The sequence below is a fragment of the Nomascus leucogenys genome, chromosome 20, assembly GCF_006542625.1.
Source record: "Nomascus leucogenys isolate Asia chromosome 20, Asia_NLE_v1, whole genome shotgun sequence".
NCBI classification, from domain to species: Eukaryota; Metazoa; Chordata; class Mammalia; order Primates; family Hylobatidae; genus Nomascus; species Nomascus leucogenys.
The window spans coordinates 71,663,797-71,679,498 of NC_044400.1; the positions used below are offsets into that span (position 1 = coordinate 71,663,797).

The 15,702-nt window shown below is 35.5% G+C and overlaps 1 protein-coding gene across 1 annotated transcript in view; it reads left to right on the plus strand.

Annotated features, from left to right (window-relative positions):
• Positions 1 to 15,702, plus strand: part of RAB28 (RAB28, member RAS oncogene family) — a 125,901-nt gene that overhangs the window by 22,157 nt on the left and 88,042 nt on the right. Inside the window, exon 4 of the mRNA XM_003258490.4 lies at positions 1,336 to 1,465. Within this exon, the coding sequence (XP_003258538.1) occupies positions 1,336 to 1,465 (130 nt within the window). The remainder of the gene's footprint in view (positions 1 to 1,335; positions 1,466 to 15,702) is intronic.

Consider the following 15,702-nt stretch of genomic DNA (forward strand, 5'->3'; position numbering starts at 1 on the left):
GTCTCACTAGTTATGACTACTGTGTTCTATACTTGTTTATGTGTTTAGTTTTGCTGCAAGACTATGAGTTCCTTATGGTTTGGAACTTACATCTGTAGAATCCAGCACAATGCTTGGAGTTTAGTTGACAGACAAATGTTTTTAATTATTTAGTCTTTGGTTCAAATCCTGGCTCCATCACTTACCTATCAGTATGACCTTGGTTATTTTAACCTCTGTTTATTGTTTAAAATGGGAATAATAATACCAGCCTTTTATGATTGGTGTGAGGATTAATGAGAAGACCTTGAGGTGTGTCTGGTATACAGTAGGTGCACAAAAGTAGTTGATTACTACTGTTATAACCTAAGAAGTCGACATAAATGCCATTAGGGTCCAGGCTTATACTGTATGTAGAGCTTTGTATTAAGTGTTTGACCACAAACTGGATGAGAATCAAGAATGTGGTACTGTTATTTCTGTGTGCATATATACTTCTCCTTCCCACACAAAATAATGAGATAAATTAAAAGGAATATGATATATAAGAGGCAGGAAGCAATCCTTCTGTTGTGTTTGGCATTGCTCAGACTCTTATTACAGTATTATGTCCAGTTTTACATTGCTCATTTTAAAGAGGATGTCAAAAAACTATATGTAGTGTGTCCTGGGAAGAATCAGCAACTATGATTAAAGGGATAGAAAAATAGGCCCTTTGAGGTAAGTTTAAGGAACTGAGTTTGTTTACTCTGGAAAGGAGATGGTAAAGGAGTTACTTAACTCTCTTCAAGTACATGAAGGGTTAGTTTAAGAAAGATACTCTCGAGTTCTCCAAATGCACAGTGGACTAAAAGAGGAAATCGACATTTCATTTAAAGAAAATTGTGTTAAATACTTAGATTGTCTATCAAGGGATATCATGGAATCTCCATTTTTGAAAATATTTAAAAAGAGTAGCAGCAGATGATTATTTATTGAAAGGTTTAAATGTTTGACCTCATGAAAGTGAGAGGTAGGATTGTAGATGTAGCCTTTTCTACTTCTTTGATATGATGTTCTTACATTTACTGTAACTTACCAAGCATATTCCAGATATCTTATTGGAAGACCACTTACAATTTTGATAAGATTATGTTTTAGCTTGCATTGCATCTTAGTTGCTGAATTTATCTTGAATGAAAGTATTCAGTATTATCAATCTGCTAGTAAGCAATTTAAATGGAAGTTTGTATATAAAACACTACACATTTGTATTTTTATACCCATTTTGACATATCTGAAGCATTACTCAAGTATTCATTAAGATTTTTTCACCAAATAGTACATTACAGATATTTTGTAACTCTTTTGTGACAGGGAGTCCTCTTGGTATATGATATTACAAATTATCAAAGCTTTGAGAATTTAGAAGATTGGTTTACTGTGGTGAAGAAAGTGAGCGAGGAGTCAGAAACTCAGCCACTAGTTGCCTTGGTAGGCAATAAAAGTAAGTTATTACTGCTTATTTATGTATGGTACAGTTTTACTTGTTGTTGACAGAATGTTTGTGTCCCCCCACCACCCCCAATTTATATGTCGAAGACCTAATCCCCAGAATGATGGTGTCTGGAGGTGGGGTTTTAGGAGGTAATTAGGTCATGAGAGTGGAGCCCTTAAGAATGACATCTGGCAGGGTGCAGTGGCTAATGCTTGTAGTCTCAGCACTTTGGGAGGCCAAGGCAGGGGGATTGCTTGAGGCCAGGAGTTTGAGACAAACCTGGCCAACATAGTGAGACCCTTGTCTCTATTTAATTAAAAAAGAGAATGGGATTAATGCCTTCATAAGAGACATGAGAGAGAGAATTCTCTGGGCCATGTGAGGATAGGCAAGAAGGTGGCTGTCTGCGAACCAGAATGCCCTCACTGGATGCTGAATCCGTCAGTACCTTGTTCTTGAACTTTAGTTACCAGAAGTTTGAGAAATAATCTTTGTGGTTTAGGCCATAGTCTATGCCATTTGTTATGGCAGCCCAAACAGAGGACTTACTGAGACATTTGCCTATCCTGTAGTTTTAATTCCTACAAAGAAAGATTTGATATTTGGAAACAGCTTTTCTGGAGTGAGCAAATTATTTGAGTAGAAAATTCCTAAGGGTGTGTACAATCTTTTCAATAACTGTTTTGATGCATGGTCTATCATAACTGCTCCGCTGCTTTGGTCAATTCCTGTGAAGGTAAGTTTAGTTCTGACAGTGTGTGTTTTGGCTTCCTGTGGTCTAAGAAAGCAGCATGGATTATTAAGGACAGCAACACAGCTGCAGATTTTATGATATTACATTGCAGTTTCAGCTCTATCCCAGAGGTTTTGAGTGATGCATTTCATTAAATGATCCCCTATTTTAGGGAAGAAAGAAGTGTCTACATTGGAATTTTATATGTGTTGTTTCTTGCTCCTATCTCTTATAAATTTCCTCTTCTAAATTTTTGGGTTTTTTCTGAAATATAATTTTTTTTGAGAAAGCATGTACTAGGGAGAAGAGTGGTTCTTGTAAAAATTATGGGTTTGTTAGTAATTTTGAGACCTGTCTCAAATGATAGATAGCAGAGAAAAGTTATAAAACTGAACTCAGTATATGACTGTTTTTTGGTTCCTAGTTCTGCAATGCAGTTACTTAGAAAAAGAGACATTAATAAAGGTTTTCAAATATAGTCATGTGTTGTTTAACAACACGATATGTTCTAAGAAATGTATTGTTAGGCAGTTTCATTGTGTGAACATTATAGAGTATATAGAGTATATAGTTCTCTAGAGGGGCAGAACTAATAGGAGAGATGTATATATGAAAGGGAGTTTATTAAGGAGAATTGACTCACATGATCACATGGTAAAGTCCCATGATAGGCCATCTGCATGTTGAAGTGCAAAGAAACCAGTAGTGGATCAGTCCGAGTCCCAAAACCTCAAAAGTAGGGAAGCCAACAGTGCAGCCTTCAGTCTGTGGCTGAAGACCTGAGAGCCCCTGGCAAACAACCAGTGTAAGTCCAACAGTCCAAAAGCCATAGAACTTGGAGTTTCATGTTCAAGGGCAGGAAGCATCCAGCACAGGAGAAAGATGGAGGCCGGAAGACTCAGCAAATCTGCTTTATTCTAGCCATGCTGGCAGTTGATTAGAAAGTGCCCACCCAGATTGAGGGTGGGTCTGCCTCTCCCAGTCCACTGACTCGAATGTTAATCTCCTTTGGCAACACCCTCACTGACACACCCATGAACAATACTTTGCATCCTTCACACCAATCAAGTTGACACTTAATATTTACCATCACATGGAGTGTATTTACACAAACCTATATGGTATGGCCAACTACACACCTAAGCTATATGGCACAGCCTATTGCTCCTAGGCTACAAACTTGTATAGCATATTACCATACTGTAGGCAGTTATAACACAATGGTGAGTATTTATGTGTCTAAGCATAGAAAAGGTACAGTAAAAATATGGTATAAAAGCTCCATTATAATCTTATGGGACCACCGTCATATAGGTGGCCCATCGTTGATAGAAACATTGTTATGCAACATATGAATGTATGTGAAATATTATATGATTCGTTGTTTTCTAACTTATTTGAGGTCAGAAAAAGAGAAAATGACTTCAGATTTTACCATGGAGGATTTAGGTCGGGTATTATTTCCTGACTACAAGAGTTGTTAAATCAATACCTACATACATTACCAAGAGAATTATCTTTTCCAAAGGTCTTTAAAAATGTAGTACATTTTTTTTTCTCTGTAATTGTTTAGGAAGCAGTGCTTCCTGAAAGACCAAACCAAGATTTCTGCATTATGTGGCTTTGCACACTAGATGAGCATTAGTAAGTTCAAGCTTAATTTAAAACCATGACACAGGTGTGAATGTCATTTCTCTAAGGAGTAAAAAATACAGGCATTATCATACGCTCTGGAAAATGGTATTACATATCATAAAATGTTACGGCTTGGGTAGAAATTGTAGTTTGCTTTTTTAAAAGCTTTAGTTAAATTTTGCTCATCTGTTTAGCAAACTATTCTTTTTAATTGAGCGAATCAGATGCTTTTCAGTTCGTTGAAAATCCCCCTTTGACAAATCATGTTTTCATGAGCTTAGGTTCTGTTTCTGGGTTCAGCTTCTCATTTTAGTTGTCATACAAAGCATTGGCTTATATTATGGTTAAGTATGTGCTTTACTGGAGGTTTCGCATTACCTTATGAGAAATTATAGAGTGTGGGAGGGGGTTATGATTTGTTTTAATTTTTTTCAGGATATAATCTAACTACCACTTGGGATAATGTGTAGTGGTGCATAATTATATACATTATGTTATGTGTATGCTATCCTGTGAGGCATCCACCATTGGTCACTGTCAAAGACAGGCTGTTAGAGTAGATGGGCTATTGGACTGGACTGGTGGTGGCATGCCCAGGTTTTAAAAACAAATATTTGTACAAGTTATTTGAATTTATGCAAGAAATTAATACAGTGTTATGTTGGAGATTTAATAGCATAAAAGACAAGAGGTTTTTTTTTTTTTTTTTTACTTTTGGCATAGCTATAACCCCTTTGTATGTATTTATAATACATTCTTTCAGTATGAGATTATATATTAGTGTATGCAGTCACACAGAATGTTACATATGTAAGATAAAGAGATTATACATAAATATTTTCCTGAATATTATTTACTACATAATCTGTCACTGGCCCAATTTCATGTGATCATGTAATGAAAGATCCTTCTGCAGTTAAGCCTATTAGGGCTTTAACCCTGAGTCTCCTGAATATATTTTAATTTCTATTTCCAAATTAATGTTATATTGGTATGGTATAGTAGTATGTACTTATTTTCTTTTGGGGGGGATATAATTATATTAAAAAGCAATAAAATTAACAAAGATTTTTCACACTGGTTAAAGGCAAAGCAAGAGATGTGATGGAAAGACATGTGAAGCTGGATTATTATACTCATTACATAAACATAGTGATCTTCTTCCTAAATGTGGTTTTAAAATTTATCATTGTATCCCTTTCTTTACAACTTAGATAGAATGCATATGTTGAAAAGAAATGTGTAGGCTGTGGAAATACTGGTAGCAGTAGCCAGCTTTTAGTTAAAGTTAGTAGAAGGAGGGAGAGAAAAAGAGAGAGTGAATACACATTTCCATACAAGTTACAAGATTATTTGCTTTTTATTAAGATATATTAAACCTTCAGAAATTTGGGCTGAGGATAGAGGATATTCTGATTATGCACTTATTTTTATTAAAAGTTAAATTTTATGGTTAACTATCCAGAGTAACTAGAGTAGGTTAATGAAATGGCAAATAGAGGAAGAGATTTCTTTTAATGAAAGGAAAGAATGATTGGCAACTAGTACATTAACTATTTCAATATATAATTCTTAAAAATGTACAGTTATTAAAATGAATTATTCTGTGTTCTATTTTTAAAGGCTATAGGTGCTAATTAGTGTTATTTTGTTTTACTATTTAAGTATTAAATGAAATACTGAGGTCATAGAGCTTTGGATTTAGACAGACTTTGCTTACAAGCCCAATTTCTTCATTCAAGAGCAGTGTGACATCATACAAGTTACTTTACGTTTTTATGCCTCAGTTGCCTGCATCTGGAAACCAGGGTAATAGTTTATGTTGGATAAAGCTCATTCAAAGATTAAGTGAGATATTGTGTGAAAAGCACTGTGCTTGTGGTCTTTTGCATAGCAAGTGCCCAGTAACTATGAATCAGTTTACTAATCATAATGGCCTTTTAAAAGTACTGAGCATAGATAGCTTCAACTTGATTTATCACAAATTGCAAATTAGTAGAGCTAAAATTCATGTTCTGTGAAACTTTCCTGGAGAAAATGTTTATTAGAGAATTTCCTTATTACCATCTTATTTCTGTTCTCCCCTACCCCACCCCACCAGAGATCGATAGTTCTTATATTATGTGTTGGGTAGGGCCGTTCTTTCATTGAACATTTTTGAGAGTCTGCTATGTGTATTAAGCTAGCCATTGTTAATTTGCTGAAAGGTTGAGACAAAGAGAGTCTTTAAAGAGTGATGGGAACCTGCCAACCTAGATCTTAATCTTATTCTCTGTCATCTTCAAATTAAAAAAAAAATTCTTTGTTTTGCTGTGTCTGGTTGTTGAGATTAATAAATACACTTATGGACTTTAGCAAGATGGCTTTAGCAAGATGAGTGAATAGAGACACCTGGCACTTGGCGATTGGAAGCCCAGAGGGGCAGTGTGGAGACACCCAGCCTCTGCAGCTCCATCTCCCCTGTCCAGATCAGATTGGTCCAGAGACAGGAGAGACTTCCCCTTGTGGGGAAAAGGTAAGCAGAAGATTCCTACTAGTCCCCATTGCCAGCACAAACATCTACATTCCTTACTGCAGGAGAATCCCACAGTTCTTGCAAGCCCTGACTCTAGTTTGGAGGGCTCCTAGGAATTCACACAGCTGCCTTGCTCTGGATTACTAGCACAAGGTGTGCATTCCTCACTCCCCACCCACTGCTTGTGAGCCAAGCTGCTGCAGCATGGTGCCATCTTGAGACGAGAGCCACCTCTGGAGTGTGCACTCTTCTGGGGGTCAGTAGCCTTTGGACCTCTCCAGCACTGGGACTCCATCTGCATTCCACCAAGCCCAAATGTATGGCTGAACACCACAGCCTCAGCTGCTCAGAGCCTGGGCCCATGATCGGCTGTGACTCTGGTCCTGCACAGCAGGGAAACCAATCCCCACTGCCCACACTCAATTAAGAGGAAAAGTCTGGCAGTCCTCCCCAGGGCAAACCTGCCCTTGAGCCAGCCAAACTGCTGTGTACCTTCCCCTGAGCAGGAGAGATCCTTGAACCACTGAGTGGCTTACATACCCTCAGGCTGGTAGAGTGGCTATGTGTCTGTGCCCAGGTCCCGAGAAACAGCCCATTGAGTGACTTCTGGCAGACACAGCCCCAGGCTGACTGAGCATCTGTGTGTCTGCATCACCTGCCTGAGAAACAGCTCCATAGGCTGCCCCTGGCAAATACATCCCCAGGCTGACCTAGCAGCTGTGCATCCTTGTCTTAGGTCAGAGAAACAGCCCCATGGGCTGCCCCTACCAAATACTGTCCTAGGCTAGCCATCGATATTCTGGGTCTGAGAAACAACCGTGTGGACCACCTCTGGCAGAAATGCCCCAGGCCAGCTGAGCAGCTGTGTGCACCTGTCGCAGGCCTGAGAAATAGCCCTGTGGGCTACCTCCAGCAGACACACACCCAGGCCAGCTGAGAAGCTGTATAGCCATGTACTGGACCTTAGAAACAGCCCTTGGCAGGCACTCCCCTAGGCTGGACTAGCAGCTGTGCACCTATGCCCCCAGCCAGAATAACAGACTGCAAACCAGACCCTAAGTTGGCCAACTTACCATGTGCATGCATGCACCCTGACCTGAGAAACAGCCCAGCAAGCCCACCCATGGCAAAGTTGCACCATCACTGCCACATGCTCTCTCAGCCTTGGCCACCGAGCTACTCATGAATGTCATGAATGTGGATTACAACTGAAGAAACTGTGTAGAGAAACACTACTGTGTCCAACTAGAAACAAACCCAATGCACCTTCACTGAACTGACACCCAGGGCCCATCTATATGGGTAAGTCTCTTCTTATCCTACTCCATAAAATTAGAAGAGGTGACTCTTCTATCAGGTGCATAGAAATCAACATAGGGACACATCAAACATGAAAAAGCAAGGAAACGACACCTTTAAAGGAATATAATAATACTTTAGTAATAGACTTTAATCGTAAGAAAATATACAAAATGCCAGAGGTGGAATTCAGAATAATAATCTTAAGGAAAGTCAGTGAGATACAAGAAAATATAGGTAGAAAATTCAACAAAATCAGGAAAATAATTCATGACATGAATGAGGAATTCAACAGAGAGATGGATATAACCAATAACCAATCAGAAATCTTAGAGCTGAAGAATTTAATTAATGAAATAAAAAATACTATCAGGAGCTGCAACAACAGATTTAGACCAAGCAGAAAAAGAATTCTGCAACTTGAAGACAAGCCTTTTGAAATAGCACAGACAAAAATAAATAACTAAAAAAAGAAAAAAAAATGAAAACCTATAGGATTATTGGGGCAAAAAATATAGGATTATTAAGTGGACAAATAATTATATTATGGAAGTTCCAGAAGGAAAAGAGAAGGGAAAAGTTGTAGGAAACTTATTTATTGAAATAATAGCCAAAAACTTCTTAATCTTGAAAGACAGATGAACATTCACATCCAGGAAGCTCAAAGAACCTGAAGTAGATTTAACCCAAAGAGGTCCTCTTCAAGGCACATTATAGCCAAATTGTCAAAAGTCAAAGAGAATTCTAAAAACAGCAAAGAATAGTGTCAAGTCATATATAAGGGACTTGCTAGTGGACTAACTGTGGATTTTTCAGCAGAAACCTTGCAGGCCAGGATAGAATGGAATTGCCTATTGAAAGTTCTGAAAGAAAAAAAAAAACCTGTCAGCCAAGAATATTAGAATATTAAACCCAGCAAAGCTCTCCTTTTTAGACAAGCAAGAACTGAGAGAATTCATTGTCACTGGACTGGCCTTTCAAAAAATGTTCAAGGTACTCTTACATCTGGAAGTTCAAAGACAGTAACCACCATCATGAGAACATGTGAAACTATAAAACTTGCTTTTAGAGGCAATACACAAAGGAAAAAGAGAAAGAAATCTTATCACAACAGAAAACCATTCAACTATAAGAATAAGCAATAAGGATGTAAGGACCAAAGGGTATACAGAACAACCAGAAAGCAGTCAATAAAATGACAGGTATAAGTCTTCGCCTGTCAATAATAACTTTGAATTTAAACTCATTACATTTCTTATTTAAAAGATAGACTTATTTAATATATTAAGACAAATAAACAAAACAAGACCCAACTATATGCTGCCTGCCAGAAGCTCAAAGATGCACAAAGACTGAAAGTGAAAGGATGGAAAAAGATATTCCATACAAACAGAAACAAAAAGCAATCAGGAGTAGCTATACATAAATCAGACAAAACAAGACTTCAAGTCAAAAGCTGTACAAAGAGACAAAGGAGGACATTATATAATAATAAAAGGATGAATTCAGCAAGAGAACATAACAATTGTAAATATATACATACCTGATATCAGAACATTCAAATATATAAAGCAAATATTATTAAATCTAAAGGTAGAGATACTCTAATACAGTAATAGTTGTTGACTTCAGCACCCTACTCTCAGCATTGGCCAGACAACCTAAACGGAAAATCAACAAAGAAACATTGGATTTAAACTGCATGATAGACCAAACTGCACCAAACAGATGTTTACAGAACATTTCACCTGCCCAACAACTACATAATAAACCTTCTTTTCATCAGCACCAGGAACTTTCTCAAGGATTGACCCATGTGTTAGGATACAAAATAAGTGTCAAAAAAATTGTAAAAAATTGAAATCATATCAAGTATCTTATCTGACTATATGGAATAAAACTAGAAACCAATAGTAGGTGAGCATTCAAAACTATACAAATAAATGGAAATTGAACAATATTCTGAATGACCAGTGGGTGAAGGAATAAATTAAAAAGGAAATTAAAAAAATTCTTGAAAGAAATGAAAGTAGGAACACAACATACAAAAAGTTATGGGACACAGCAAAAGCAATACTAAGAAGCAAGTATGTATCAATAAATGCCTACATCAAAAAGCTGGAAGGATTTCAAATAAACTGCAATGAATCTCAAGGAAATAGAATGCAAGGACAAACCAAACCCAAAATTAGTAGAAGGAAAGAAATAATAAAGATCAGAGCAGAAATAAATGAAACTGATACTAAAAAAACAAAAAAAGTTTCAACAAAACAAAAAGTTGTTTTTTAAAGATATAATCAACAAACCATTAGATACACTAAGATAAAAGGGAAGACTCAAATAAAATCAGAAATGAAAAAGAAGATGTCACAGTAGATACCATAGGACTAAAAAGGATCATTGGAGACTCCCGTGAACAACTATACACAGTTTTGAGCTTAATAAATAAATCAAGCAAGCAAGCAAGCAAGCTGAAGATCTGACTGCTAGAGTTGAAAACACTACAAAGCAGTAGTAAGCAAAATGGCACAGTACTGGCATTAAAACAGACACATAGACCAACGAAATGGAATAGAGAATACAGAAATAGATTCACATATTTACAGTGAATTGACTTTTAACAAATGTTCAGGAACACTCTGGGGAAAGGACACTCTCTTCAATAAATGGTGCTGGGAAAATTGGATATCCATATGCGAAATAACAAGACTAGACCTTCACCTCTCACCCTATACAAATACAATAAATATAAAATCAATTAAAAATGTATCGAAAACCTAAATGCAAGATGTGAGACTAAAACTACTAGAGGAAACATAGAGAAAACACTTCAGGACATTTGTCTGGGAAAAGATTTTATGAATAAGACCTCACAAGCATAGGCAACAAAAGCAAAAATAAACAAATGGGATTATTGCAAATTTAAAAATTTCTGAATGATGAAGCAACCAACAGAGTGAAAAAGTCATCTACAAATTGGGAAAAAATATTTGTAAACTACTCATCCAACAGGGGATTAATAACCAAATTATACAAGGGATGCAGACATTTCAACAGCAAAAAACCAAAACAAAACAGAGACAAAAACCAAAAAAAAAAAAAAAAACCCACCCCAAAAACCTAATCCAATTTAAAAAATGGGCAAATGATCTGAACAGACATTTTTCAAAAGATATAGAAATGGTCAACAAGTATATGAAAAAAATGTTCCAACATCACTAATCATCAGGGAAATGCAAATCAAAACCACAATGAGGTATCATCTCACCCCAGATAGGATGGCTATTATCAGAAATACAGAAGAAATAACAAATGCTGATGAGAATGTGAAGGAAAAGAACTCTTATACACTGTTAGTGGGAATGTAAACAGTATGGATGTTCTTCAAAAAACCACAAATAGAACTACCGTATGGTCCAGCAATCCCACTGCTGATTATTTATCCAAAGGAAAAGAAATCAGTGTATTGAAGAGACATCTGCACCCCCATTTTTATTGCAGCACTATTAATAATAGCCAAGATATGGAATCAACCTAGATTTTTAACAACGGATGAATGGATAAAGAAAATGTGGTATATTTGCATAATGGGATACTATTCAGCCATAAAAAAGAATGCAATCCTGTCATTTGTGGCAACAAGAATGGAACTGGAGGACATTATGTTAAGTGAAATAAGCCAGGCACAGAAAGTTAAACACCACATGTTCTCACTTACATATGGAAGCTAAAAATAGTTGATCTTATAGAAGTCACAAATAGATCATAGTAGAGGCTGGGGAGGGTAGGGGAAAGTAAGGGTTAGGGAGAGATTTGTTAAAGGATACAAAATTACAGCTAGATATGAGTAATAAGCTCTAGTGTTCTAGACCACTGTAGGAAGACTATACTTAACAATAATATATTGTATGATTTCAAGTAGTTAGAAGGAGGATATTGATTGTTTCAAACACAAAGAAATGATAAATGTTTGAGATGATGGATATGCTAATTATGCTGATCTGATCAGTATACATTATATATAGAGAGCAACATCACCATTAATATGTACAATTATTACACCTCAATTTAAAAGATTGGAAAAAAATAAATACAGTTATGTTCAAATCTCCATCGAAGGCCATGCTTTTATTTTAGTGAGGTAAAAAATAAATTTCTAGTAGGTAAATTTCAGAATGGGTAAGAGTTAGTCATTGATGTATTCTGTGCATATCACAGAAGTTTGGCTGAAATTTAACAATCTCTTCAACTCTATGTGGTGTGAGATGTCTGAAAAGCTACAGATCCAGCCACATAAGCACCCCAAAACAGTTATATTTTCATATTAGACAACTTCTGCAAGGCAGGGAGCCAGATCTACGAGGCGTAATACTGGGCTTCCTGGCTTTTGCCGTCTTGCGCTTCCAGCATTGGGGCACTCTCACTTCGTAAGAGCCTGCACTGTAGAGCCTAGAGATTTTTAAATTTATGTCCACCTAAGGGCTTATCATAGGTGAACCTGGCCATGGCCTAACATACACTATCACCTCTCATATAAACTACAATAGTAGCGTCTTAAGTGGTCTTCCTGCCTAGGCTTGCTTTCCTACAGTTCTGTTCCCAAATTGCAGATCAGATTATAAGACTTTTCTGCTTAAAACTCTTTGGTTGGATTACATCAAATGAAATCCAAACTCCTGACCCAAATTTACTAACGTTAGGGGATTGAGCTCTTACCTACTACTCAGACTTCATCTTCCACATGCTTCTTTTCCCACTATAAGTGCAAGGCATGTTTATTTTCTTTTTCTGTTTCCAAAACATTCCAAGTGCATTTGTATCGTACTTAGAATTTCTTATGCTTGAAATGATTTTCCCTCTTGTCTTTGCTTTTAGGTAGCTCAATTTTGTGATTCACATCTCACCTTCAACATCATCTTTTTAAAGTTTCCTTGTAAAGGAGCCACCCAGTCTTCCTTTCTGTCAAGCTGTTAAGTTTCAGTTACCTGCACATTCTTATTGTCATCTGATATATTGTTTCTGGTCTGTATTTCCCCACTAAAATCTAAACTCTGAAAGCTAAGGATCTCATCACTTACAACAGTGCTTGAACTAATACCAAATGAATGAATAAAAGCCTTTTCATGACGACTGTTGGAATTATAAGTGTTTATGGCCCTGGATGTGTTATTCAGGGAAAATGATTTTTTTAATGAGGGAAAATACATATGTAGATATAGGGAATCCATTACATGGCCTTCAGGGCCAAGTGGCCTATTGAATTCCACCCTGATGAATAATGTCAGAGGGTAGATCATGTTTGAAACAAAATTTCATGGATTTTATGTTATAATTTTAGGTTAAATATGAAAGATTTAGGAAGTTTGCTTCTTAAATCCTAACTTGTGGCTTTTACATATATGTTAGAAATGTAAGCTTTTGACTTTTTATTTACAGTTTTTTTGTGTTTAGTTAAAAAAATCATAATCTATACTGAATTACATTTTTAATTTTTCAGTGTTTCAGGCAAGGGTATAATTGAAATGAAGTGGAAATTCAGGAATATTAACTTTAAAAAAAATTAATTTTTAAAAAGATGAACTTTTTAAAAAGATTAATTTTAAGTTCAATGTTTTATAACCACATGGTATTTTAATTTGTCATTTTGTTATTTTCTATCTTAAATCTGTTATGCCTTTATACTATCTGATCCATCAGCTAGTTTCTCCCCTGACTAGCTAACATTCTCAGTTGGATAGATTATAAACAGAATTAACAGGGGTTACATAGAAGCTGCCCTCTTCCTGATTTATAGCTTCTTAGTTAGTGGAGGGGTGGTGGTTATCGGTAACTTGTATTGGGGGTGGGAATTATCATGCTCCAGTATAGAGTGGATGGATGAATGATTTCTACTCTTAAAGATGTTAACCAGATCCTTTTGCAAATAAAGACTAATAACTCAGATTTTTAAACAATCTTCATGACAGATGAGGGCATAGAGAAGAGTGCATCAACACTAATTAAGAATGTTGAGTGTATATTCTTCTTAACAGTGATTGATAGTTCTTGGAGTACTATCTCTGCCCAGGAAGTGATGTTTTACATTGGAAAGTTTAAAGGTTACATTTTAATGTACCCTATAAGTTGTGTTCCCTGAACTCAGTGAAAATGTATTAGTAAAATAAGTAAACTTCTAGTTGAAAATTTTACTTATGGTCTCAATACAATTATCAGCAGGCTTTTAAAAGAGACTTTTTTCCTCAGTAATAGGGAAGTATAAGAAATGGTTATATGTCCAGTTTGAAAACCATTGGAATTTATATGAAATTACTTGCCTATCCTGTGACTCTTTTGAGTCTTCAAAAATTCTTTATCTGTAAAACAGACATGTGAAACTATTAAATTGGTAATAGTTAATTTATTTTGAAGGATTCATATCAACTTGTATAAAATTCATCACCTATAATATTATACCAAAGTGAACAAGTCATTGTTACCAATTTGTTTAAGAGAGCTTATAATTTATGAAGCATAAACAAAAACTCTTTCGGGGATTTGAAAAGTTCATTCCCTTTATACATTTTAAGCTAAAACATTCTGCCCTTTTAACCATTTCTTTTAGTACTTTGCTTCTTTTTTGTTCCAGATAATACTAATCCCAAAGTATCAGAACCAAGTGTCTTTTTCAGATGGAGCAAATATTTCTGTCTCTATTGCTGCTGCTGCTGCTGCTTTTCCTTTTTTTAACTTCTCTTCACATGTAAATTTTTCAAATAGAACTGTGATCATTTACTTACTGGAACATACTGAGATCACTATATATTGAAAGAGAGAGTATTTAAGTATTACTTAAAGCTGTTCCCTCACATGATACTTCACACTCCTATTGTATTTTAAGGACATGTTGATAGCATTTCAAGTTTAATTGGCTGAGTAGTATCTCCAAATCAAATGCATAAGCTTGCCTTCAGACTGTTGTTGTTACTGACAACTATTGGGGAATAAAATATCAAATGAGTGTGGTTTCATAATATCAATCGAAACCTATTTTTCATCTGACGGTTGTTGTAGTGATGTTATTTTGTTATTTCATATTTACTTTTTTGGATAGCCTACCCAAACCATTTTGACAGTACTATAATTTACTTTGTCTAAGCAGTATTATGGTTTTTGTGGTTATGTTTTCATTGGTTTTGGAGGAATTGTATAAGCATTTTGATCATAACAATTTGTTTATATGATATCTCTCCATCTTCTTTTTGTCATAATAGAGATTTATTAAATGCTAATGAAAACATAATTCATCTTATTTGTTTTCTTTTAGGATGAATCTTTGATTTTAAATTTTGGAAGAAATTATTAAATGTTAGTATCAAATAAAGAACACAGAGCTATAGAAACATTTTTTTGTGAAAAAGGAATTTGGAAAAATTAATATAATTTAAGCCCCTTTAATAATGTATTTTAGTCTGTATTTGCAGTGGTTGTGGGAAAAAGCCAAAATAATTTAAAGGAACACTAGACTGGGTATCAGAAAACTTTAGATATTTTTCTAGGTGCTGTAATTTTATCTAGTTACGTGAGCTTGGACAATTCCCTTAACCACTTATGGTCATCCTCTTGTATAAAATGAGAGGATACTACTGAGTAATACCTAAGCATCTTTGACTCCTAAAATTTGGTGACCCAAACTATGTTTAGTTTTAAGGTTGCTTAATTGAACATGGTTATTGCCAGACAGTTTTAAGAGCGTTTAATTTTAACTTCATTTGTAGTTTAAACCTTGTCTTCTTAGTTTTTGCAGAGATGACTTTTTGGCTGTATTTTGTCATTCAATTGTTAGATTATTAAGATCCTGTTTGCATGTATGGTATATGATGGATAGGTACATATACATCATCATAGTAAATATAGCTATTAATAGTAATAAATCTGGATTTATTGAATTCTTACTATTTGCCAGGCAAACCCTGGACGTATGGCCAACTTTAGGGTATTCTGGGGGCTCTAAAAATTGCTTTTTTTAAAAAAAAATTTAAATTGTTCCTGAATTAGAATTTAAGTATTTTCCACTTTATGTGACAT